This window comes from Mirounga leonina, unplaced genomic scaffold, assembly GCF_011800145.1.
Source record: "Mirounga leonina isolate KUSES-001 unplaced genomic scaffold, KU_Mleo_1.0 Mir_178, whole genome shotgun sequence".
NCBI lineage: Eukaryota > Metazoa > Chordata > Mammalia > Carnivora > Phocidae > Mirounga > Mirounga leonina.
The window spans coordinates 17,634,387-17,659,106 of NW_023270464.1; the positions used below are offsets into that span (position 1 = coordinate 17,634,387).

Consider the following 24,720-nt stretch of genomic DNA (forward strand, 5'->3'; position numbering starts at 1 on the left):
GACTTTGCTACCTTGGCTTCTCCTTCCCACCCTCTAAATGAGGGCGATGACCAAGGCTTAATCCTGGGGTCTCTGCTTCTTTAGGGATTTTGTCTCCACTCCTGGCTTCAACTTCTCCCTACAAATGGCTTCCAATCTCCATCTCCAACAATCTCCCTCCTAAATATTATTCTCTTATGGCTTGGTCCCTGGTTGCCCACCATCTACGTGACCATGGACAATCTCTTCTCATCTCGGGGCCCTTTGTTGTCACACTTGAAGAATAAAGGGAATGAGCCAGCTGACTTTTGTCCCTATGCTCCGATAATTAGTGATTCAGTGATTTTTAAATGTCTTCATCTCCACATAAATAAACTGCATCCTTTTATAATCATCATGTTTAAGACCAAACCATTGTCCTAGCCACCACTGATGGTCCCCAGAGTGCTGTCACTTCTTCTCTGTACCACGATGCCCTAACTCTCTCTTCCTTTCCATCAACACAACTGCAGCCCATACCCTTCATGCTCCTCCTGTGAATGACCTGAGTGGTCTCCCCAGCTCATCCTCCTCTAAGCAGCTCCCATATTCTCTGCACAATCCTGTTCAGAACGCTTCAAGTGTCCCTATTGTCCATAGCATCTTCTCTTCAGCTTTGTGGATCCCTTTGAGAATCCTTTAAAATATGTGGATCCTTTGCCCAGAAAAATGCCTAGACTTTCAAGAGGTTCATGGATCTCCTAAGATCCATCACAGACTCTTTAGAGGTCTTTGGACCCCAGCTTAAACCAAAGTGGCTCCCAAAAGAACCAAGTGTGATATCCTCAGTGCTGACAGCTTGGCTCTGAGCCCTCTGTCCTGCCATATTTCCATCCACCTCCAGGCACTCCTGAAGCCTCCACTCCAGCCAAGCTCCTTGCTGTCACTCATACCTTCTTTGCCTTAGGCCATTCTCCCCATCTGGATCACCACCTTCATTCTTTTTCTGGCTAAGTCCTTGGACCCTTCCTTGGACGCAAGTCCCACCCTGATCCTGCCTCCTCTGGAAAATACCTTTCTTGTCCTCAGCCCTCTTTGGAGCTCCTATAATACGAATCATCAATGCTGTTGGCACAATAATGTCACTTTCATTTTTATTACAAGGCAGGGCTCACCGCTGAGGACAGTCACTGCCATTGCACACCCGAGAGGCTTGCTGGTCACATGAATCTTCCTGATAACCAAAGGAAGAAGGCTTCCAAAACTGCCCAACTTAGCTATCTTTGATAACAGCTTTTTTATATTTTATTACACACACTCAGGTGCTTTTCTAACACATGGAATATTGAGCATAACTTATCTGGAACACCAGTCCTGCTGTAATATAATGATTCTCCAAGTGGTAGTGGAAGACAGGAAACAGTGATGCTACTGAACCTCTCTTGCAAGTTTATCAAGGCGCTTCATTGAGACGTGAGAGTGTCTATTGCAATGCCTGGCATGTAACAGGTGCTCAGTATGTAAGTTTGCCTTCTCTGATGGTGGCCGTTTTTTTTTCTGTTTAATGTAGAGCAGGTGGTGGGTGAAAATAGACCAGCACCTATTTATTGCCCTGCTCTAAAATTTCAGGGCAAGGAATTCAGAGGCATAACAAAAGGATTTGCTATTTCCAGTGAGTCTGGACTCCCTCCAACAGGGAAACGCATCGAGGGAGGCACCCAGTTGTGATGCGTTGGAGCCAGAGAAGACCCGTTCATTCTACAGATAGGGAAACTGAGGCCCGGAGAGCTTCAGGCCTGCCCTTAAGGTGAATGGCCTGGTGGTGGCGAATCCACAACCAAAGCCCAGATCCCCAAATTGTTGCTCACTCCAGACACATCTGTCATCAACCCCTAAGAAGTCTCTGCCCGGTCAGACCACAAACGCCTTGAGCCTTCTCTCTATACTGGGTTCAGCTTTGCAGGGCGCCAGCATCCAACACAGGGCTTGTGTACAGCGAGTTGGGTGCGGCTTTGTGATGAGCACATAAAGCTTGCGGTAACTGTCACAGAATCTAGGTATCAGGGGAGTTTTTCTCCAGGGGCACCATGCTGTTTCTAACCTTATCAGGAGCAGACTTTTCCAGCGGACTGGCCCATGGCAGATAGTATGTGCTGGTCACGCCAAAATGTGACATTTGAGAAACCGTTACTGAGCATTTACCACGTGCCATGCACTGGGGACACATTGGTGAACGGGGCGGAAATGGACCTTTCTCTCGTGGAGGTTGTCTTGTGGTGGATGAAAACAATAAGAACAAAAGTAAATACACCACCGCCTAGTCCAGGCTGAACAATCATCTCAGCAGCTAATCTCCGCCAATTTCCAAGACAGAAAATAAAACAACACTACACAATGGCACTCTGATGAAGACTAAAAAATCCAAAAGTCAACACATTTTACTTTATTTTCTCTCAATTGATCTCAACTCCCAAATGTTCCAGTTTTAAAAGGTAAGATTAGGTACCATTAAGCCAGCCAGACCAGCCTTGATTTAAAAACCCTCCTTGCTGCTACAGGATGGAGGAGGTTGCAGACCTTTATTAATCTCCTCGTTATCAGCTTGATCTCAGCCTGCCAGGAACCAGCTCCCCTGATTCCTGATTCTGGCCACATCTCTCCAGTCTTCTGGCTTCTGTGTACCAGGTCACGGAGACTGTATAGAACCGTGAGTTACCCTGCGAGCGATATTTATGTTATCGGGGGGCTGGTCTTTCTTCATGGAACCAGGAAAAAGGAAAGAGGGCTTCCTCTGTAAACAGGATGGCACTTAATGGATTTCAAATCAGACAGTTCTACGGGGGGCTCGTATAATTCACATTTTCTCTCCTTTGGCCATGGAGAGAAACGTAGACTCCATCTCAGGATGTAGGCAGCAGGGGCCTTTCTGAGCCTCAAGGAACGAATTCCCCCCCTTTCCTGCCCCCTCTCTTTTCCTTCCTTTTTTCTCCAAACCAGCACTTAGTCTCTGAGAGGCACCATGCAAGGAGCTGGAAGCACAAGAAGCACAGGTCTGCAATGGCCCCAGCCCTCCTAGGGCTACCATCTCGCAGGCAAGAAAGGTACCACGCAAGACACACAAAGCATAAGGTGCAGCGCAAAAGAGAAGTAGAGTGTGTCAGGAGACTGCGAGATAGGGGTCTAACCTCGTGGCGTTGCTGGGGGTGAGGCGCCTCTCGGGCCTAAATCGCCCTTGCCTTTTGAGGCATTCACAAGACTGTTTCATTGGCCAATTCCTTATTTGTACCCTGGGCAATTTCCCAGGTCCAGTGAGCAAGTGTCTCTGTAACTAGTTACTTTCTGGGAAGATTAACTCACTTCCTCTCTATAGAAGTTTTGCAAGGATTGTCACAGCTTTGCTACCAAAGGGGCAGATAACGATCACAGGGAGGAAGTAAGGCTAGCCCATCATCACTGCGTAGACATCAGTCTTTTCCTGGATCTACCTTCGGGTTTTGCTAACTCCACTTTATTGACTTAATACTTTTCTTTACAATGACTCACTTAAAAGCGTAAATGAATTTATCATAAAAGGAATCTTTATATCACTGCTATAAATAGAATACCAATATCCCCTGCCCTAAATAGAAAGTAATGGCAAAAATAAATACAATTAAATTCTTGGTTACCAGCCTGCCCAGAGGCTGTCTTTACCTGAAGGAGCAGGTTGGTTCTAAGGGCTCCCTTATACCTATCTCTGATCACCCCCAGAGTCTTCCCCCACCTCAATTCCTCTGCTTTCTGTAACAGAGCAGAGTTTGGGATGAGACTGCAGGCTGGGTAAGCCACCAAAACCACCCAGGAACCCCAGGAACTCCAGGGTACTGTTACTGCGTATACCAACAGGGAAGGGGGGCCATTTCCTGTGTGAATGACCACATCCCAGCCAAGCTCATGAGGGGGCTTAATGATCCAGCCAACGAGGGCTTTGCTGTCCAGCTTCTCTGGAAATTTCAACCATGTGCTGTAGCTCTGGGTTGAGGTTGTTTCTGGTATAGACACACTGACTGCAGCCTCCTTAAAAAACTGATTTCATAAATCAGTTCCACCCTTGGCTGGGATTTCTCCTTGCCTTGCCTCATGTCTTGGGCCTCATCTGGGGAGGGGCAGAGAGAGAAGCAGGCTAATCCCTGGGGCTGAATCTCCAGCACCTGGGAAATGGCCATCTAGACCTTGAGAAAATTCAGTTCTCTTTTTCTGTGTTTAGGAAGCAGTTACTTTACCTGAGTCTCAGTTTACCTCTCCATAAAGTGGGTTTTGTAGACATTTTATAATAAATGTGTGAAATAATGTATGAAAAGCTCCTGGTGCATATATAGGCATCCAGTGAGTGGCTATAATAATAACTATTCATAAGTTTTTCTGACATTTGAGAGTAACTCTAGGCCAACTCTGTGATGGGTAACAGGGATCCTTGGACAAGTTTCCCCTGGTCTGATGGGCCAACCTCACTGACTTGGGCTGGGGCTCTGCAGAAGGCCAGGAAACCAGCTATTCCCACCAATGGAGGGAGTGTTCATACAAATCACCTGGGGTCTTATAATGATGCAGATTCAATTTCATTAGGGTCTACGGTGAGGCCTAAGATTTTGCATTTCCACCAAAACTCCAGATGATGCCATGTGGCTGGTCTGAGGACCACCCTTTGAGTGACAAGGCTCTAGCCCCGTGGTTCTCCGAGTGTGATCCTTGGAGGCACCAAGGGTAACAGCATCACCTGGAACTTATTCATTTGAGATTTGGACTCTCAGACCGCACTCCAGACCTGCTGAATCAGAAACCCTGGGGTGGGGCTAGCACTCTTTCTTACAACCCTCATGGGATGCTGAGCCATAGCTTTGGCACTTCCTGCCGCTGGAATCCACGGCACTTGCTCATTCCTCCTGTGTTAGGGGAACTGTGTGGCCTGAGCCTAAAAGAGAGAGATACAGCTGTATCTCAGCCCTTCCCAGGCCAGAGAGAGCTAAATCTCTGGGGGCTAGCATTTGGGGGCTCTCTTCTTTTTTTCAGATTGACCATTGACCCAAAAACACTTACCGAGGCTATCCTGATGCAGGTGCTAAGGCAAGAGGCAGCCATAAGGACCTAGATCTGGGTGGGAGGGTGGTTTGGGCTGTCTATCCCCCTACCCCACCTACTCCCCCCACCATTCTGTGCCTTCCATGCAGCTTGGGCTTTTATGAGACCTCATGGGCCCCTCCACTGAACTTAGACGGGCAGGCAGGCCACAAGTATTCACAGAGTACAACAAAGAAATCCTGTGTTTGCACTTTCCACAATCCTAAATCCCAAGTGTTGGGTATTTGGCCACCTCCAGCAAGTGGTTTGTATTTCTGTAAATCTAGGTCTATATTCCTTCTTCCTTTTTCTCCTTCTACTTCCTCCCCACCATGCTTTTTGGTACTCTATTGTTTTTTGAATTAAATAGTACTCCCATTGATGTTGCTTGGTTAAAAGCATAACCACCCTCTTAAAATAAATCAATGTGTCTTGAGCACCTGCCAGGTGCTCTTTTTGGCGGTTCGCATCCATATGTGTGTTTTTAATTGTGGTTAATATACACATAACATAAAATTTCCCATCTTAACCATTTTTAACTGTATGGTTCAGTCGTGTTAAGGACATTCACGATGTTGTATAACCCATCTCCAGAGTTCTTCTCATCTCGCAAAACTGAAACTCCGTACATATTAAATAATAACTCCTTCCTCCCCCAGCCCCCAGCAACCACCATTCATCTTTCTGTCTCTGGGAATTTGATGACTCTCGGCACCTCATGGAGATGGCATCAGACAGTATTTGTCCTTTTGTGATCGGTTTATTGCACTTAGCATAATGTCCTCAAGGTCCATCCATGTCATAGTGTAGCCTGTGTGAGAATGTCCCTCCTTTTTAAGGCTGAGTAACATCCCCTCATACCTATATGCCACATTTTACTTATCCTTTCATCCATCCTTGGGCATCTTTTGGCTACTGCAAATACTACTGCTATGAACATGGGTATACAAATACCTGTTCGAGCCCCTGCTTTCAGTTCTTCTGGGTCCACACCCAGAAGTGGGAGTGCTAGAGCCTATGGTAATTCTAGTTTTAATTTTTTGAGGAACCGCCACACTGATTTCCATCATGGCTGCACCATTTTTCATTCCCATGATGTGTGTTTTATTTAAACCTCAGAACACTGTGAGTTGGATATTATTAACCCCGTTATTTAAGATTAGGAAGCTGGGGCTCTGAGAGGTGAGGTCACCTGCCTGAGGTCACACAGGGAGTGTTTCTCCAGAGATGAGAGCCTCAATCTTCCCATAGTTATCCTCACATCGGCAGCTGGGAGAAATTTACAGTGAAGACCTAAGCGAGTTATTCTGACACTGCTGGAGGTTAGAGCTTTAGTGGGGAGCACCAGGCAGGCCAGGGAAGGGGCTTCAGAGTCTTGGCTGGTTCCACGCCCAAGGCTGGACCGCCGCGGATCTGAGCAAGGCCATTTGCCAGCACACTGTCCTTGCGTTCCACGGCCTAAGAGGCATCCTGAGCAGGCCAGGATGGATACAGCCCTGGGGGTTTCTGTCTTGCTCTTCTCTTTGCTTCTCCTCGGAACTCAACCTATTGATCCGGGTACAGTCAGACATCATACAGAGTCCTCTGAGGGTCAAATCCCAAGTTTTGGGAACCATGGAGGTACAGTCAGAGAGGCTTTGCTTCTTCTTCTTCTTTTTTAAGCTTTTATTTATCTACTTGACAGAGAGCATGAGGGAGTGCATGAGCAGGGGGAGTGGCAGAGGGGGAGGGAGAAGCAGGCTCCCCGCTGAGCAGGGAGCCCGATGAGGGGCTCCATCCCAGGACCCTGAGATCACAACCTGAGCCGAAGGCAGACGCTTAACCAACTGAGCCACCCAGGCGCCCCGGAGAGGCTTTGCTTCTTACAGGAGAATAGCAACTGAAAGTCACCAACCCTATCAATTTACCAACTCATTTTCTCTGGAGATCTTATGCCTCCTCCCTTCATTATTTAAGCCACGCTGGCATTTACCGAGAAAGAAGGTGTGAATTAATCCTGGATATCGCTCCTCCAAGCGCAGCCAATGTTCTTATTCTGGAAATCGGAGCTGGGGAGCTAACAACACACGCCCACACCTCCCTGGGCAGAGTGCAAGTGTGGCTGCCCCTTCCTCAGCATCCGCTGAAATGGGGCGCTCGACGGCAGCAGCCAGCACTGCGTCTGGGGGGCTCCTCTGACCTGCCATGAGCCTTTCCTGATGTCTCAGATGTCCCCAGCTTCCCTTTACAAACTCTCTGTGTGGGACAGAGGGAGCTGTTGGAATAGGGCAGCAGCCCCATAATTCCAGTACCCAAAGTAGCTAAGGCCTGCATGGGCTGTGGCGTCAGGCAAGCCTGCCTGGGATTCCAGTGCCTCAGTTTCCCACCTGTGTGACCTTAGCAAATCCTGGTACCTCTCTGGGCCTCCCCTTCCTCATCTGCAAATGGGCAAACGGGGTGGTTGTGGGGTTTAAGGGAGTGGAACGGTGCACACGTGTCAGTCCCTGGAAAACGGGGCTCCCTGGGCACATGCCACCTCCCTGCACCAGCCTGTCCCCTCCCAGCCAGCTTCCTTCCACTGCCCTGGAGCTCTCTCTCAGTATCGCTGCTCCCCACAGACCTTCAAGTTTCCCAGCTTTAGCCTCTGGAAGGAGGCGTGTGCAGATTTCCCAGATGTGCCACCAGATGCCATTTAGTACATCATTTCTGGGTAGTTCTCCTTGCTCCCCGCAGCCTGGGTTCAAATACCAGCTCTGCAGCTTACTAGCTGTGTGACTTTGGTCCCATTCCTTAACTGCTCCGTGCCTCAGTTTCCTCATTTGTGAAATGGAGGTAAGAGTAGCACAGCCCTCACAGGATTGCTGAGAGGACAGGTTGTGAAGAAGGCCAACGGGCTTCAAGTATCATTCAGCGCAGAGCAGACACCCCAGAGTGATGCGTTATTCTCTGCGGCGTCCACCTCTGAGAGGAAAAGATGTGTGAGGAGTGAAGCCATCCCCCCCGCTTACCCTTCAAGGCACACTTGGACCCCAGACTGTTAGATTTCAGGGATCGGTAACATTTCCCCAAAATTGGGGTCGGGGAGTCACAGGGTCACCAACCTCCTCGGCCACGGAAGACCATTGCTCTCTCTCAGGAAAGAGAGGACACCTTTACACCCCAAAGGAAAGAAGAACATCATCTTAGAACAAAGAAGAGTCATTCTCAGGATTGGTGGTTAGCAACCTGAAACGAACATAATTGTCATGGACACGTTGTGCTTTTTCTTTTTCTTCTTTCTTTTCTTCTCCCTTTTGGATCCCCGGTCTTCTGCAGATCAGCCTTGAGGACCGCTGACCTCGGGGTCATTTCGACTCCCCCGCCGCTGACTAAGAGGCCAGAGGAGGAGGAAAAATTGTCGCCTTGAGCATGGAAAAGGGGCTGGGAGACAGGGCTGAGGGCCTCTGTATTCCCCAAGTCAGAACAAAAAAGGTGCTGGGGAAACTCTCCGACAAAGCGAGAGCCTCCTTCTTGCAGAGCAATTTAGGAACACCCCCCCCCCCACACACACACATCGGAAGGCGGGACGCTGGATCTCCAAGAGCAGCGAGTCAGGATTCCAAGTGGACAAGTGTCAGGAGGAGCCGCTCCTGGCGTATAACACGGATACATGGCTTGTATCCATCTCCCCGGATGGAGCAGTTCCCTTTGCCACTGTGAAGTCTGTGACAGCTGAAGCTGAGAAAATGCTGGGACAAACAGGTCCCGTCAGGACACCGGGCGGCTTCCTAGCCGAGTGACTGACTGCAGGCGACTGGGGAGAATTTAAAACCAGCCCAGCTGCCATCCAGGAGAGTGACTAATCTCAACACTTAAGGACAAGCCCCAGACCGGCAGTCATTCAGACACAGGAGATGGTTTTCCTGGACGCAGATGGCACCCAAGTGTCTCTCACCCCGGGGGCTTCTCTTGGAGAAATGGACCGACCCCACGCCCCCCGCAGGAGACAGCCACCTGATGCGCACCCCCTCCTGCTCCACCCCTCCCCCACCCCCCACCCCCTGCAGGAGACAGACAGCCACCTGATGCACACCCCCCTCCTGCTCCACCCCTCCCCCATGACATCGTTTATGTTTCTGCACCTCCCACAGTCCTTTCCCTGTATCGTTCCATCTTGTCTCCAGAACTCACTTTTGCTTGAGAGAGCTAAGAGATAGGAGGTTCTGGAGCTTCTCTAGGGTCCACGCAGCTGCCACAGTGTTGACCCATCCATCACGGTTCCCTGGTTTGATCAGTGTTTGCAAATCAAAGCACCACTTAAAAATGTTTAATAAGAAAAGTCTTGGAGATCCCACACACTGGCCTGACCTCACATTTCATACTCTCTCAATGTTTCAAACACACAACTTCCAGCATCCATTCTGGGGACCAGCCCTTGGAAGGAAAGAGTTGGCTCTAAGTTAAGCCTGCTCTCTGGAGAGTCAAGGGCTGAACAGAGGCGTGGAGGTGGGTCTCGACAGCTTTGGTTTTTATCTGAACTGGCAGCTGGAAACCTAACCACTGGGCCCTCTACTTTTACAAACTAGAAAGGGCTTTTCCACTGGTCCGCCTCCGACCTTCTAGGATGATGAACAACGCCCTTAACTGGGCGGATACCTAAGGTGAGAAAAGCAGGACCTTCCAAGTAAGTAGAGGGTGTTTACTTGTTATTAAAATAGTATAGGGGTACCTGGGTAGCTCAATTAGTGAAGCGTCTGCCTTTGGCTCAGGTCATGATCCCAGGGTCCTGGGATCGAGCTCTGCGTCGGGCTCTCTGCTCCCCAAGGAGCCTGCTTCTCCCTCTCCCTCTGCCTGCCTCTCCCCCTGCTTGTGCTTGTGCGTGCTCTCTCTCTGTCAAATAAATAAATAAAATCTTTTAAAAAAAAGAATAGTATAGACCTTTGGGAGAAGACTGAAAGCTTATTTTTGCCACATCCTAGGCCCGAAAACTATATTATGCGTTTCATGCACTAAACCATATGCTTATCACCAGGGGCCGGGGGCAGAGAGAAATAAAACAGAATTGTTGAGGCCCTCTCCATTGGTGTAGATACTGGCATGACAGTGTGCTAAGGGTAATCCACAGGAGGGATGGCCACCCCAGACTGTCCAGGGAGGGTCTGGACCCTGGGAATGCTTTACAAAGGAACTGCTACCAACCTTAGCCTTGAAGGTGGAGTCAGGGGAAGGTAGGATAGCATGGGGTGGGAGTCAGGAGGGAAATGGTGTGCAAAGAGATTTTTCCCAAAAGGAGGAAGAATGCGTTCAAAAGCATGGAGGCATGGAGTTATGGCTCATTCCAGGAAACTGTGAGCAAAACAGAATGGCTGGAGCCCAAGGAGGTTGAAACAGGAGGCTGGGGCCAGATTATGTATTACCTTGTACACCACGCTCAAAGCATGGGAGCCTTTCTAGAATTCCACTCTCTCTGAGAAGTATTTATAATTTGCAATTTACAATATCCCCAATTTGTAAAACCTAAACAATTTTAAAACCTAGCAACCCTGCTTTATAAGGGGAAAGAGGCCTTGAGTGGTGAATCGGTTTCTAAGATGGATATCTATTTACAATTTAAATTTGATGCTAGGAACAGTTGGCAACAGGACTTGGAGCAAGTGAGTTAAAAACCAGAGTTTTCTCTCTCCTATTTTATCCTCCAGTCATGTTTATATGAGAGGGAAGTACATCAGGATTGGGAAGAAGAATGAGATTTTTCCAAAAAAAAAAAAAGATTGCATCGTCTTGAGCAAATATGTATTCTTCTTACAAGGTGCCTGCACTTCAAGTGCTCAAAGAGGAGCTCATTTTCTTTCACATCAGCCTGCACTCACCCACCACCAAAAGGTGCACCTCACCTCACTCCTGGCTGATGGCCACAGCGGCTGCCTGCTCACAGACCTGGTCACAGCCAAGGACCAGAGCTAGCCCTGCCCCCCGTCTTAACTCTCCCCAGTCGTGGCCTGATGTCTGCCTGGGGTGAACAGGGACCCCTGGCCAGGGTGCCTGGATGGCATCTGTCCTGACCAGTCAGACGTCCATGCCAATAGGCCAGTGTTCACAGGGACCCGTTGCGAAATATCTCTACAATCACACCTGCTCCAGGCCCCCAGGTGCCCAATCATATGGTGTGTAGATGCCAGAATTCTCTTTCAATTGACATCCGAATCAGATTTGCAAATGGATGGGAGTCTTCTCTCCGGAAGCTTCAGCCCCAGGCCCCACCTGTGAGTCTAGGATGCTCCTGCCTGTGGCACGTGAGCTTGTCTGGCAAGCCAGGGGCCAAATAGTGCCCCAAACTGTCCTCTAGCATCACACTGAACTTGATGGGACCAAAGGGGCATTTCAGGGACACACACGAGCCCTCCGTCCTTCCCACAGTCTCCTTCACTCTCCTTCCCTCTTTGCAAGCTGCTGAGGCCAGACCACGCTCTTAGGAAAACTCTCGGCCTGGGCAACATCCCTGGGAAATGAGTTAAGTTCTGAGACCCATTCCGTAGTATTATTGCAGGGCGAAAGAACCCAGAGGACAGGGCAGTCTAGCAAGGTGGTCTTTGGCTTCTCACAGAACTAGGGTCCCTTGCTTGATCACCAAACCTCTCTGAGCCTCAGTTTCCTCACTGACAACCCGGAGATAGCCACAGTACCAACTTAAAGAGGTTCAAGAGGATTGAGCAAAGTACTACTTTAAAGCCATTAGCCCAGAGTCTGGCACACAGAGTTCGACCAGTAGGAGCTCTTGTTGCCCCGGGGAGGTGACTATTGGGTTGCCATGACGAAAAGATGTGTTAAGATCAATGAAGTGCTTGGAATGGCTCCTGGCTCATAGCCAGCACTCAATAAATCAATAAATGCTAATGACCATCATCACCTGCATCTTCACCATTATCATTATTATTACTATTATTACTAGTTACCTTCTTTTTTTTTAATAGCTTTTTTTTTTAAAGATTTTTTATCTATTTATTTGACAGAGAGACGAGGAGAGAGGGAACACAAGCAGGGGGAGAGGGAGAGGGAGAAGCAGGCTTCCCGCTGAGCAGGGAGCCCAATGTGGGACTCGATCCCAGGACCCTGGGACCATGACCCGAGCCGAAGGCAGACGCCCAACGACTGAGCCACCCAGGCGCCCACTAGTAACCTTTTTTTAAACCAGAGACTATGTTCAAGGAGCTCATTTGGGGATGAGGGCATTGGGTTGCAAATAAGGAGACTTGTGCAGGCTTGTCCTCTCTTTACCAGGTCAGGGTGTGATATTGGATAGGCGATATTGCTTCACAGGGTCACATTTATACTAACTGTAAAAAAAGAGGTTTCCTAGGAGGAACCTCACACTTCCTTCCCATCCTAAGGCTGCGTGGGTGTCTGCTTTGCCCAAAGATACCATATGTGCCCATCACTGGGCCAGTGCAATAGAAGTTTATTGAACGCCTCTGTGCGCCGGGTTCTGGGGACACCTCGGTGGATAAGAGAGTCAGGCCTCACTCCCCTCTCTTGTAAGTTACCCTCAAGACTAAAGCTCAGGGGACAATCAGAAAAAACATTTTAGCTTATAACTTGGTCTAAAAATTGGGGCACTGCATGAATTGATGGAGGCTGTTTTATCAAAGCCCCACCCAATGTCTGATACAGAATTTGAATTCGCTCTTTGAGTGCTTTGCAGAGAACTCATCTTTCTACATTTCCTTTTCCCTTTCAGCCCCAGGGAGGCGTTTCCACAAGCAAGCAAGTTAGAAGTTGAAAATCATCACTGAGGAAAAGAAACGAGTCTCTCAGAAAAAGCTTCAGGAAGAAAAACCTGCCCCTCGCAACCCATTGTATGATCCCTTGGGCAAGACAGGACCTCTGAGACTACCATACCAAAAGCTTCATTTTAGAAGAAAGGGGATCAAGAGCTTAAGCAAAGTGTATTTCACTTTTGTTCCACCAGACAATGCGTGTGCAATTCTCTTTCCTCATTCACTTCTCATTCCTTAATCCTTGAACACTTACTTCAGAAAGAGACGTCTTCCTTCCTCCCTTCCTAACAACACCATAGGGTCCCCCCTTCCAGAAACAACCATCCGTTTATAGAACGAATGTTTTCTTCCAGGGACTGACACTGGCAGGTAATTTGCAATCGTCCCTGGTGCAGGTCGAGATCAAGTTGGGGAAGGGTGGGCACGGCTGGTTCAGAGGCACCATGGTCTTGAATATGCATCCAGGTCTCCCAGGAAGGAATAAGATGAGAAAGACAGAGCCCCACTCCTGGCACCCCTCACTGGCCACTGTGCCAGGGCCCTTAACCCACTGAGCCCTGGCTGGCCACTCAAAGTTGGGGTAGTTCCAAGGATTAAAGTGACTGAGCTTGGAACCTGGCTTCTAAGCAGACATCAGACCTGTTGGGATTCTGGTCCTCTGCCCGATGTCCTTCTTCCTCCAGCCCTGCCAAATCCCAGATATGCCTCCACTCCACTTAAACATGTGTGGGACAGACTGGGGGTGGGACTGGGGGAGGGATTGACTGGGGGAGATGTCTCAAGCCTGGGTCAAAACTGGTCTAGCCAGGGGTCAGCCTGAGGACAGGGACACCAAGAAGGAGGGATAATGCCACAGAAGATTACACATTTGACCCATCTGACAATTTTTCCCAGGGTCAGCCCAAACAGACACTCCCCTCCCTAATGAAACAGGTCCCAGGGCACACCCATAGCAGAGGAGCTCTGGGTTTTAAATATATAGGTAAATGCCCTTCTTAGCTCTGGCCTAGGAGCTTATCCCTGGATACCCTGTTCGAATAACCTGATGTGGAGTGGGGGGTGGAGGGCTCTGTAAAGCATTTGGCAGGAAAGTGCAGCATTGTGTGCAAAATGATTTCCTGATTGCATTTTAAAAATTAAAAGTCCCTGGCATGTAGAAGCTATTCAGTAAAAGTTCAGTGAATGGGTAAGCCAGGGATCCCTGAATGAGCTCCACACTTCTTACGTTTCTATAGCAGAACAATGGGCAGCTGCTGGTCCTTCCCTCTCACCTGTCAAGGTCAGCAAGTAGTCCGGCCAAGCAGAGCCCACAGCTGGGAGAAGAGAGGGAGAACCAAGAGGAAGGCCCTCCTCACCGGGTCATCCATCACCCACGACTTGGCTTTCCTGATTTCCTCTCCGACCCTGGTTTTTGAGGCGAACAGCTATGGAAAGTAACGGATTTCTCTATTTCCGCATGGGAGCGCGTCACGTATTAACGGAACCGTATTTGTGAAAGTTTTCGGAGCTTTGGGGAAACCGAGGATGAGGAAGAGGAGGAGGCAGACAGGGAGGGGTTCTTGAAGTGTGGTGGAGTTCACAGAAGGAATTCCTGGGTTTCTGAGATGGGAAGGGGCAGGGAGAAAAGGAGAAAGCAGGAAGTTGGCGCCTGCCCCAGGTTTGGCTCCTTAGGGCCTCGGGATCCTGGCATTTCCCTTTGAGGGACCTGTCAGCGTAGCGGGCCCTCCAACTCGAGCTGATAATGAATGAAACAAATGGGACAAAGGAGGGGGCGCACGCGGGGCGGGACTCAAGTAGGGCGCCAGGCTCGGCTCTAGCCCCAAGGAGGAGGGGACCTTCTGCCCACTCGGCGACCTCACCTTTTCCCTGCCCTGGGCCAGGAAGCTCTCCTCAGGGCCCCTCAGAACCCTAGCTGCCTCCCCACCTGCCCGCCGCGGATTGGACGCTCTTTGTGGCGCCGAAGCAGAGAGACCCGGCCGAGCGTGCTGGAGGCTGCCGGGCGGGGCACGAGTCCCAGCCTCCAGGACCGACGGCGGGTGCGTCCCGCGCCGCAAGCGCGCACTCCTCGAAGTCCCGCGCCAGGGCAGGGGCTCGCGGTCCCGCCCCACCTCTGGAGAGATCGGGAGAGAAGCCCGGGCGAGACAGCGCGCCTGGGGGCCCCGAAGACCACCCGGCGGCGATACAGACTTTCCCGAAAGGTTTCCGTCTCCGCAATGAGAGCGCACGCGAAGCCGGGGGCGCAGGGGGCGCCGTGGGGTTAGCTGAGCGTCCAAAGCCAGGCGAGGGAGAGAGTCTCAGCCCAGCCCTGCGCGCTCCGCCGCTAGCGGTACCAGCCGGCGCCCTAACGCCGGGCTCCCGGGCCGGCGGGAGGATCGTGTGCCAGTCCGTAGGTACTGGGGACACTCCCCTTACCGCGAGCCAGTGCAGAGACACCGCCCTCCGCTCCAACCCGGGGATCCCCTCCCCCAGCGCAGAGATCCCCGCGCGCCCCCTGCCCACTTTGCCAAGGCGAGAAAGCGGCCGAGCTGGAGACAAAGAAACTCCTGCCTCCTCCACTCTCGGCCCCTCCGCCCACCCCAGACACTCCCCGGCGCCCTCCCTCGACCCCGGCGACATCGCTCGCGGACACGCTAGGGAAGGGGGGGTAGGGTAGGCGAGTCTGCTCCCTGACGCGGGCCAGCTGGAGGCTGCCCGTGCTCCCGGCTTGGGGACACCCCACGGCAGCCGCGCCCCCATGCTCCGCTCCCCAAAGCGTCCCGGTCCCCCGGCACCGCCTCCCCGGGCCAAAACCTTCCCCCACTTCTCCAGCTGAGCGATAGGGGGGCGCGGCGCACACAAAGCGGGTGTGGGGGGCGGAGTACCGGGGTGGGAGAGATCCCGCCAGGGCTCTGCACGGGCCTGGGCGCAGCTATTTACCCGATTTCTTCTTCGATCTCCGAGATGTCTGCGAAGATGAGGAAGACCACGAGCAGCGTGAGCGCAGCCAGCATCCAGCTCCGGAACTGCAGCTGCATGGTGGGTTCGCGCCCGCCGGGAGCCGCGCGGGCCGGCGCGAGGAGCGGGGGCTGGAGGGCGCAGCGGCAGGCGCCGGAGCCTCCGCGCGCGGCGCGCAGCGGGGCAGACACCCTGCGCTCCGGGCGAGTGCGGGCCAGCGGCGGCGGCGGCGACAGCGGCAGACAGGGGTTGCTCAGGCGCGGCGAGCTCGCTCGCTCCCTCTCCGCTCCCGCCCTCCTCCTCCCCTCCCTCCTCCTCCCCTCCCTTTCCCCTCCCCTCCCTCCTCCGCCCCGCGCGGGGCTCAGAGTGCAGTTTGACAGCTTTGCTCGGCGCCTCTGCTCGCCTCCTCCCACCCTAGTCAACTCCTAGGTCCAGCCATCCGCCTTTGCTCCTCCCGCCTGGCTTCTTTCAGCTCCCCAGGGCGCTAGATGTGGCCAGAAACCGCCACTCCCCGCCGAGGGAGGCTGGGCTCGGGGCACCGCGGGCGTCCGGGTAGCGAGCTGAACCCAGGGAAGAGTGCGCACCGCCCGGCGTCCCCAGCCCGCTGGCAAACGCCCTCCCGCGCTCCTCTTTGTCCAGCGCCCTCGCTTTCTCGCAAAGTTTTGGCGACACAAAGACCTACACCTGGGGACAGCCCCCGGCGCTCGGCGAGGAGGCGGTTTCAACCAGGCAGATGTTTCGGCAGTTGACGAATTAGGAGGGGTGGTGGGGGAAGGGGAGGAGAGAAGAGATAATCCAAGATAGGCCAACTTCAGCGGAGATGCTGATTGCAATCTGTGGGCGAGGTGCTCAGCCCCCTAAAAGCCACCCCCTCCGGGCGGTCATCTTGGTCACCACCGACAGAACCGAGACTGGATCCGGAGAGGCTCCCCGAGTTGCCTGAGGTCACGCAGTCTTGGCTAGAACTCTGGAGTGGCTGCTGTACCCACGGTGGCAGATTCAGCATCCGCCCTGCCCTGCCTCAGCCCTGGCCCTTCTGACTCTGGGGTGGGCTTGCCTCCCCAGCTCTTGCCCTCTCCTTGCAAAATCAGTAGCGCCCCCCTCCTCCCGCCCCGGGGTTCCTATCTTGATCTAAAGGCCTGCTAGAAAATATGGCTCCCACAAGGGGTAATGCCCCCTGAGCCTAATATTTTTCGCTTCCCCAGCCTTAGACAATTTAACTCAAATGACATTTTGCACCAACCATTAGCCTGGGAAGGGCCCCATTAAGTTTTACTGGAACTAGATAATTACCTATTTTTTTTGTTGTTGTTGTTGCACTAATTGTAACAATCCTCAAATCAGGAAATGTAACTTCCCAGAAGTGATCATCTGGTTTATGAAAGGGTCCTTGAGGTCTGAGTTTAGGGAAAAGGGTCCTGTTCAAGAAGCTATATGGAATATCCTAATTGCTTGGAAAGGACTCAGGAATGAAGGGGAGAGGTGCAGATTGGCTGTTTCCCCCAGGACCACCCACACAGAACCAGTTCTCACAGGGGTTTGGGGAGGGGATGTCAGTGGCTAAGTCCCTTCAGAAGCCCTTGGGGGTGGGGTGGGGTAAGAGGGCTGCCTGTGCCCAGAGTCCTTCTGCCTCTGTGTGTAGGAAGGAGGGACAGGAGGAAGTCTTCCAAGTTAGGGGGCTGCTGGACAGCTCTTGTTGACCCTGGAAGCCAAGATAAGTTCTCCCCTGCAAGAGTAGTTCCCATCACCCTGCCTGGAGAGCAGAAGAGGGAAGCAGCCCAGAAAAAGGGGGAAAGCTCTAGGTGTGGGGAACAGATGTCTTTTCCCCAGAGGAGGGGTGCACTGATCCCCATGACCGCACTTCATTTCTTTCCTAGCCCCTTACAAAATCTGTGTACCTCCACTCCTACAGTGAGCTCCTCTGGAATACCACCTATTTTTCTTGGAGTGAGATTTTGTGATATTGAGTACAACGTAGGATGTCAGTCTCCCGGTCCATTAGAGGTGGTAACAGTCATCAAAAGAGGGTTTACCATCAGTGTGGCTGACCACATGGTTTTAACCATCATGTCTCCAATTTTTCTGAGTGCCTTGATCTTTCCCTTGTCTTGCTTGATGGGTGGTTAAGGAGTTGTAGAATTGTATTTGTTGTTGTTTTGTCTTGTTTTTCTGAGATGAATGGTTGTGGTATCTGAACAGGGAGAGGTAAAAACAGGGTGCACCTGTTATGCTGCTCCATATTTCAATCACTCATTTGTTGACTTCATTACTCAGCAATGTTTATTGAGCACTTACCCTGTGCTAGACACTCTGTGCTTGGGGCTAGAGCTACAAAGAGAGGAGAGAGGGAGAGAGGGAGAGGGAGAGAGGGAAAGAAAGAGAGAGAGGCATTTCCTGCCCTCTAGTGGCTCATGCTTTAGGAGGAAGACAGCTGTAATTATGGTGTGGGATGTGAGCAAGCTACAGTACAACTATGATCTCCTGCATAGCTTATAATTGATTAATAAGACCACACAAGAGAGCAAGAAGAAACTGGCTGGCCTCCCTCTTCTCTGCTCTCTGCTTCTCAGCCAACTACACTCTTACTATGCTGAACATCATGGAGAGATTGCTGTGATCCTAAATTCACCCAGATCGCAACTGTGACAACAGAGTGTACCCATCTCCTATTAGGTGACCCAGTTGTCATCCCAGGCTCAGGGCCTCCCTTCTCTGGACTCACTTGAGAAGAGTCATCATGAGTGGACAGGAAACGTGGAAACTGTTGAACACTTCCATCCCTTCTAGAGAAATCCTTATAACGAGAGCCACAGAGCAACATCCATCAAGTACACCTGCTGGGAAAGAGCTAGCTTTGTAATGTTGAGCCTATCCTTGCACTGAGAGTCACTGAGACGGGGTTTTACTTGGAGAGTGGTAGGCACCCTGGTCATAGCTGACCACAGAATGCTGTCTGGAAGCAGCACTTGCATCTGAATCGACGTGGGCCAGCTCCTTTTATGGTGGTCTATACATGCTCACTGCCTCGAGGCTGTCTCTGAAAACTGAGTTCGTTCCTGGGGTCTGGAAAGAGGGAAGATGAGTGGATTGGCATCAAGTGTCGTGTCTGCTCATGCGGTATAAACTGCCACATGGGCACACACTTGGCTCGGCTGTCCTGACCCCTCTGTTTAAACAAGTCCCTTTTCCTGCGTTGGTCTTTCTAAGAAACTGGGAGAACTCACAGTAATCACTTCTTTAGGTTAACTTATTGAATGTTTGGGTTAAAACACAAGAGTTATATGGGAGTGGCAGCAAATTAAAAGTCATTACCACCCACTAACATTTTAACTCAAATTAATGGAGTAGATTAGCTATTCAGGCAACTGATAGGGTTCTGGGAAGTTCGTATGAATGAGGGATAGAGGAGCAGGGAGCTCTGCAGAGCCCAGAAGGGGTCCCTTAGAATCACACGCAGCAATCGGACAGCTCTTCCTTGTCTCTGACTCTGACTAAGGGCATGCTTTTCCTTCTAGGCGCTGACCTCAAGAGTGGGGACCCCCAACCAGAGTTGAAGGTCCTGAAAACCCAAAAACCATATGTATCATTTACACATCAACTAACCTCTCTGTGCCTTTCACTCCAGATATGGAGAGTTTTCATCTGAACTACGTCTTGGGGGTAATAAAGACTTCTCTTGGCAATCCTTTTACACAGGTACCATCATCTTCATTTTACAATGGAGGAAACTGAGGCTCAGACAGGGCTCGGTTGCCCAAGATAAGCTCTGTTGGCAGAAAGGGAATTTCAGTGCAGCCGGCCTCCCCTGGGCCTCGGTGACTTCTGGGATTGTGGGAATGCCAAGGTCCTCTCCAGCCCATTGGGCAGTTCTAAATGGATTTGTAAATAGGCACCACCTTTGATTTTTACCGAATGCCCTTCATTCTGGTATGTCAGGATTCAGGGAACAAATTTATCTTCACTCACTGCACACCCTCCATCATTGGTGAGATCGTAATCATAAATCTCAATTTTCATCTCTCCACACAGAAGAAAGCAGTCTTTTTAATCCAATCTTTTAAAAAAAAAAAAACCTCAATAATAAATAATAATTTTTCTTATCCAAAATTCTGACCCAGTACCAAACTACCCTTGAACTGGCTCAGAAAGCAATTTAGAATGTTTAAGAAAAAACTAGAGTGGTAACAGTCTTCTTTATCATCATCTCCGAAGGAGGAGCTAGGAATTGTTCAGTGTGTGTGTGGGGGGGCTGTGGGGGTCTGTGTAAAGACGTAGAATATCTTAGTTGGAATAGACTAATAGGCTATTGTATTCCTGTACCTCCCATAACTGAGAGAACCAGATTTCCCTTTTGAAATTTATACTAAATTTGAATGTTCTCACAAATGCAACATTTCCCCCTTCAAAATCAGAATCCAGTGATAACAATATGGGAAAATAAACGGGCACATTTGCATTCCATTTGTAGCTTTTGTAAATAGCAAAATTGTATATTAGCTGAAGAAAGGAAAGAAATATACCCAGGCAAGTGCTGTAAATGTTTCTGGGATTATCTGCAAGAGACCTTGAGGGACGTGGGAATAAGCTCCACAGGGAGCTGGAAGTGATAGAAGAGTGGGGGGTGGGGGCAGTGGTTCATTTTTTTTGCTGGGATTTTTCCAAATTCTTCAGTCAGGATTAAAGGTGGTTTTGAACCAAAGCATGAAGTCAAGGACCAGGTGGCAGAGATAAATGAAAAGGAATGTCCTCTCACGTTTCTCAACAGTGCTTCAGCGAAATTACAACTGGGATCTCTGAATCAGCTCATCCAACTTTGCCCAAACTCCAGCACGACCCCCTTCCCAGGAACATCTAAGGAAGCTGGCCCTGGTCAGCCATCCCTGGCTCTCCGTCTTGTCTTGTGTCACTTTCTGTAGCCTCTGTTTGGATCATGGACCTCTGCATTCTCAGAGCTGGGCAGTTTGGTAGAGAGGGTGTACCCCTGTCCATTCACTCACTCAACTATGGTGTGTCAGGAATTATGCTAGAAGCCTGGCATGCAGTGGTGAACTCTAGGGAGAGTTTCTGCCCTTATGGAGCTTGGAGTCCCGTGGGATTTTTACAGATGGAAAACCCTGGGACCCAGAGATCAAGAGATGGCCCACAGGTCCATTGCTAGTTTCATTTTATTTTATTTTATTTTTTTAATTAAAAAAATTTTTTTAAAGATTTTATTTATTTATTTGACAGAGAGAGACACAGCGAGAGAGGGAACACAAGCAGGGGGAGTGGGAGGGGGAGAAGCAGGCTTTCCGCGGAGCAGGGAGCCCGATGTGGGGCTTGATCCCAGGACCCTGGGATCATGACCTGAGCCGAAGGCAGACACTTAATGACTGAGCCACCCAGGCGCCCCCCCAAAATTTTTTTTATGTTATGTTGGTCACCATACAGTACTTCATTAGCTAGTTTCAGAGCTGAGAGCAGAATTCTGTCTCTCCTGTCTCTGAGCTGAGCTCCGTGCCAGGTTTCCGTACCTACGCTCTCCCATGTCATTTTTCATGACAGTTCAATGAGATTGTAAACTCCCAAGGAGTAAGCAGCTTTCTTCCTCTTCTGGTCCCACATTATCCAGTGACTACGTGTTCCCACCATGGCCAGTTTCAAGCCACCATCATTATGTCACTGAAGGCAACATTGGGAAGGGTGTGCCCTGGCCCGCCATGATATGGTATGCCCACCACATACAAACAATAGATGCAATAATCTCAAGGGCATGGATAATGGTAAAAGTTAGAAGATAAAGTTTGGAAGTGATGAGTTCTGAGCATGTATGGCCTTTGTTTTTAATACATTTATGTAGTTGGAAGTTTGCAGGCTTTAATTTCTAATAATGGCTCTGTTTCAGAATCAGCAGGAACTGCCTCTAGCACGATACTGGTGACCAGCGGCAACAGGAGGTTGGCACAATCCCAATGAATTGGTGAGCATGCTTGGCGAAATACCATTTCTAAAGGAAACTCCAGATGGGAGAGTCTCCTGAACCGTGGCAGCATTCAGTGGAATGTGAACCTGCTAGGATCTTGGCACAGTGCACTGGCCAGAGGAGAGTGCCCTGGGCCCCAAGTAGGTTTCTTGTAAAATGTCCCTTTGGGAGTCCTCTTCTACGTCTCCCTACCCCACACGGAGTCTTTGTGTTGTTTATCCTCTCTTCCCAGTTCCCCCAGTCTGGTTTGACAAAGCAGACTGGAAAACTGCAGGAAGATCAAGAGACAGTGGTTTTTGGCTGCATGAGTATATTTGGATTAGGTTAAGCAACGTAAACCCCAAATGCCAATGGCTTCTTCAAAAGAAGTTTCTTTCTCTCTCATGTGCAAATGCCCCCAGTAGACAGCCAGGGCTGGTTTGGCCATGGAGCTCCCTAAAGTCTTTAGGATTCAGGTCCTTCCAGCTTTCCTGTCTGCCATCCCTTTGATGAGGCCCTGCCTCACCGCTCATCACCTCCAGATTCCCAGGGGTAGAATGGAGGAAGAGATAAAAAGAAAGGAAAGTTCCCGAAACCTACCGCACAGTGCTTCTGCTGACTCCTCTTGGTCCAGAACACTGTCATGCCACCACACCTAGCTGCAGGGGATTTGGGCCTTCTGCACACTCAGCTGAGAAGCCCATTGTGGAAGAAGGGGAAGGGCAGATGTGAGGAGCAACTGGTGGGCTCTGCCACAATGGGGGACAGAAAAGACCACCGCAGGGTTTTTCTCTCCACATTAGCCCTGCCTTAAGATGATTGTGTGGCCTGACCAGAAATACCCGAGTCTGTGGCCACAGAGCTGTTCCTGAAGCTGAGTTTCAGACTGTCCTAGCTTCCTGTTTCTTAGTGCCCTACTTTGCCACACTCTTTCTTTGTTACCACCGTAGGGAGGCATCCTAGGAGGCTTGATCTGTACTAAGCAGATCCTTTTATTCTAATGAGTTGACATCTAGGCCTTCCCTGACCCTGGAAAGTACTCTCCTGGGGCTGGTCAATCCCAGAGAGAGTAAGGGATTTGTCTGGGAGTATGCCTTTCATCTGCAAACAAGCCAATCCAGAACCTACACCCCATCCACCTCCTGTATGGGCTGTCACTCTCTGGGGCACTATTCCCCCCACCCTAATCACCCCAAGGCCCCATAAAAGACAACGAGGGACATACCCTGTGCCCCAGGGCCCACCAAAATTACAAAGAGTGAATCCTAAGCTTGTTTACCCTGACTCGCCTCTTCCTTCCCATGACAACCACCAGGAAGCTCCTTGCCCACGTTTTTTTCCCACTCCTCTGCCTGCTGACCGACCCTGGAGCCTCTGTGTATGTGTATGTGTATGTGTGTGTGTGTGTGTTCCCGTGTCGCATGGCCTGCGCCCTCCTCTTGGGAGCTGTAACAGATTATCTTTTCAATGGCCACGGCCTCCTGATCATGGGCTTCCCCGCAGCTGAATTATAGCAACACCTGTTCATTTAAAAACACGGGTTAGAGCAGAACTTTGCAAACTCTTTGTGTATAGGACCAGGGTTTTTCTCTGTTTTTAAATCTCATCAACTGCAGAACAACAGGTGTCCTACCATGGGAACTGTGTGCGTTTCACATCATGGGCCTCTCACCATGTGCGTCGAGCACCTCCACACTCTTCATCGAGGGGAGTCACTGATCACACAGATGCCGCAACACGTGAAACTGCTGTGAATGTTTCTAAAGGCTTGTCTTCAATTCAATTTCTGTGCGCATCTCAGCGTGGACCAGAAATGCCCAGTTCACACACTGGTCCCTGGACCACACTCCAAGTGGTTCTTGCTCTGAGCTGATTTTGAGACCACACAGATTGCTGTTTGGAACTTAGCTTTTTTCCTTTTTTTTTTGGATCTAAGTTCCAGCCTTCCCGATATTAAATGGAGAAGATAATAACACTTAACTCATGAGTTTTGGTAAGAATGATCTAAGATCATATAACTCAAGTACTTAAGAGCATGTTGGCATAAAGTAAGTGTTCATTACATATGGACTTCTGTTTATTATTCAGGATAATGCAAAAATAGAAAGGATACACACACACACATATATAAAATGCAAATAGCAGTTATCTCCAGATGGTGAAATTTGGGTTGATCTTTATTTTTCTCCATTTTATAAATTTTCTACGATGACCATAAATTACTCTGTAATCAGGGAAAAAAGTCATTACAATTTGTGGTGACTATTTGCTCTGCACTGAATTTTTTGTCCTGCCAGAGTTTAATATTTTTTCTTAATAACCCAATAGAAACACACATAGTAAAGAAAATTGGTTTTGCAAACAATTTCCAACCTTCCTTTGATGTTTCATGAACAGCTACCTAATATTCATACTGCAGTTTCTGATGAAGGAATACAGTCTTACAAAACTTTGCCCACTAGCATCAGAAAGCCCTGGAGATGTGTCTCTCTCCTACTTTCTTACCTGATGTCACCCGATCATCACCTAACCTGGGCTTCTCTGTTGATTGCTCTGCATCACGGCCAAGTCCCAGCTTCTGGAGCAAAGGGGTGACTCAGAGAGCTGTGTGCAGGGACAGTAGGGCAATAGCTTCACACCCACATGGCGCCCCAATCCCCCAGCTCCTGGGGCTGAAGAGATGGACTCTCCCCTCTACCTCACCATGGCTCAAACTCTGCTGCCAATGGTTTTAGGCAGGCAGCGATATTGAGGATATGTTAAAACGAGGGGCAGAGGGGAAAAGACAAATAAGAGGGTCATAATCAAGACATCCTTTTTCTTCAAGTCATCACATAAAGTCCTTGGCTGGGCCATCAGGTCATCTCACTATGCAAAGCTCTCTTTGAGAGCAGAATGATCCTCACCTTGAGGCCAGCTATGTGACTACTTCATATTTTGGAATATCTACTCCCCTCCTTTTTTCAGTGGGAGGAAATTTATTGAGATGAAAAAGAAAGCAATAATATAAGTTTCCCCAGAGAGTTTTTTTATTTTTAAATCCAAACTGTAAAATCC

General features: G+C 50.0%; 1 protein-coding gene across 1 annotated transcript in view; it reads right to left on the bottom strand.

The window, feature by feature from the left end:
- The window catches only part of ST8SIA2 (ST8 alpha-N-acetyl-neuraminide alpha-2,8-sialyltransferase 2), a 65,673-nt gene extending 49,710 nt beyond the window's left edge, over positions 1–15,963 (bottom strand). Inside the window, exon 1 of the mRNA XM_035024064.1 lies at positions 15,705–15,963. Within this exon, the coding sequence (XP_034879955.1) occupies positions 15,705–15,802 (98 nt within the window). The 5' untranslated portion in view covers positions 15,803–15,963. The remainder of the gene's footprint in view (positions 1–15,704) is intronic.
- Between the last annotated feature and the right edge of the window lie 8,757 nt (positions 15,964–24,720).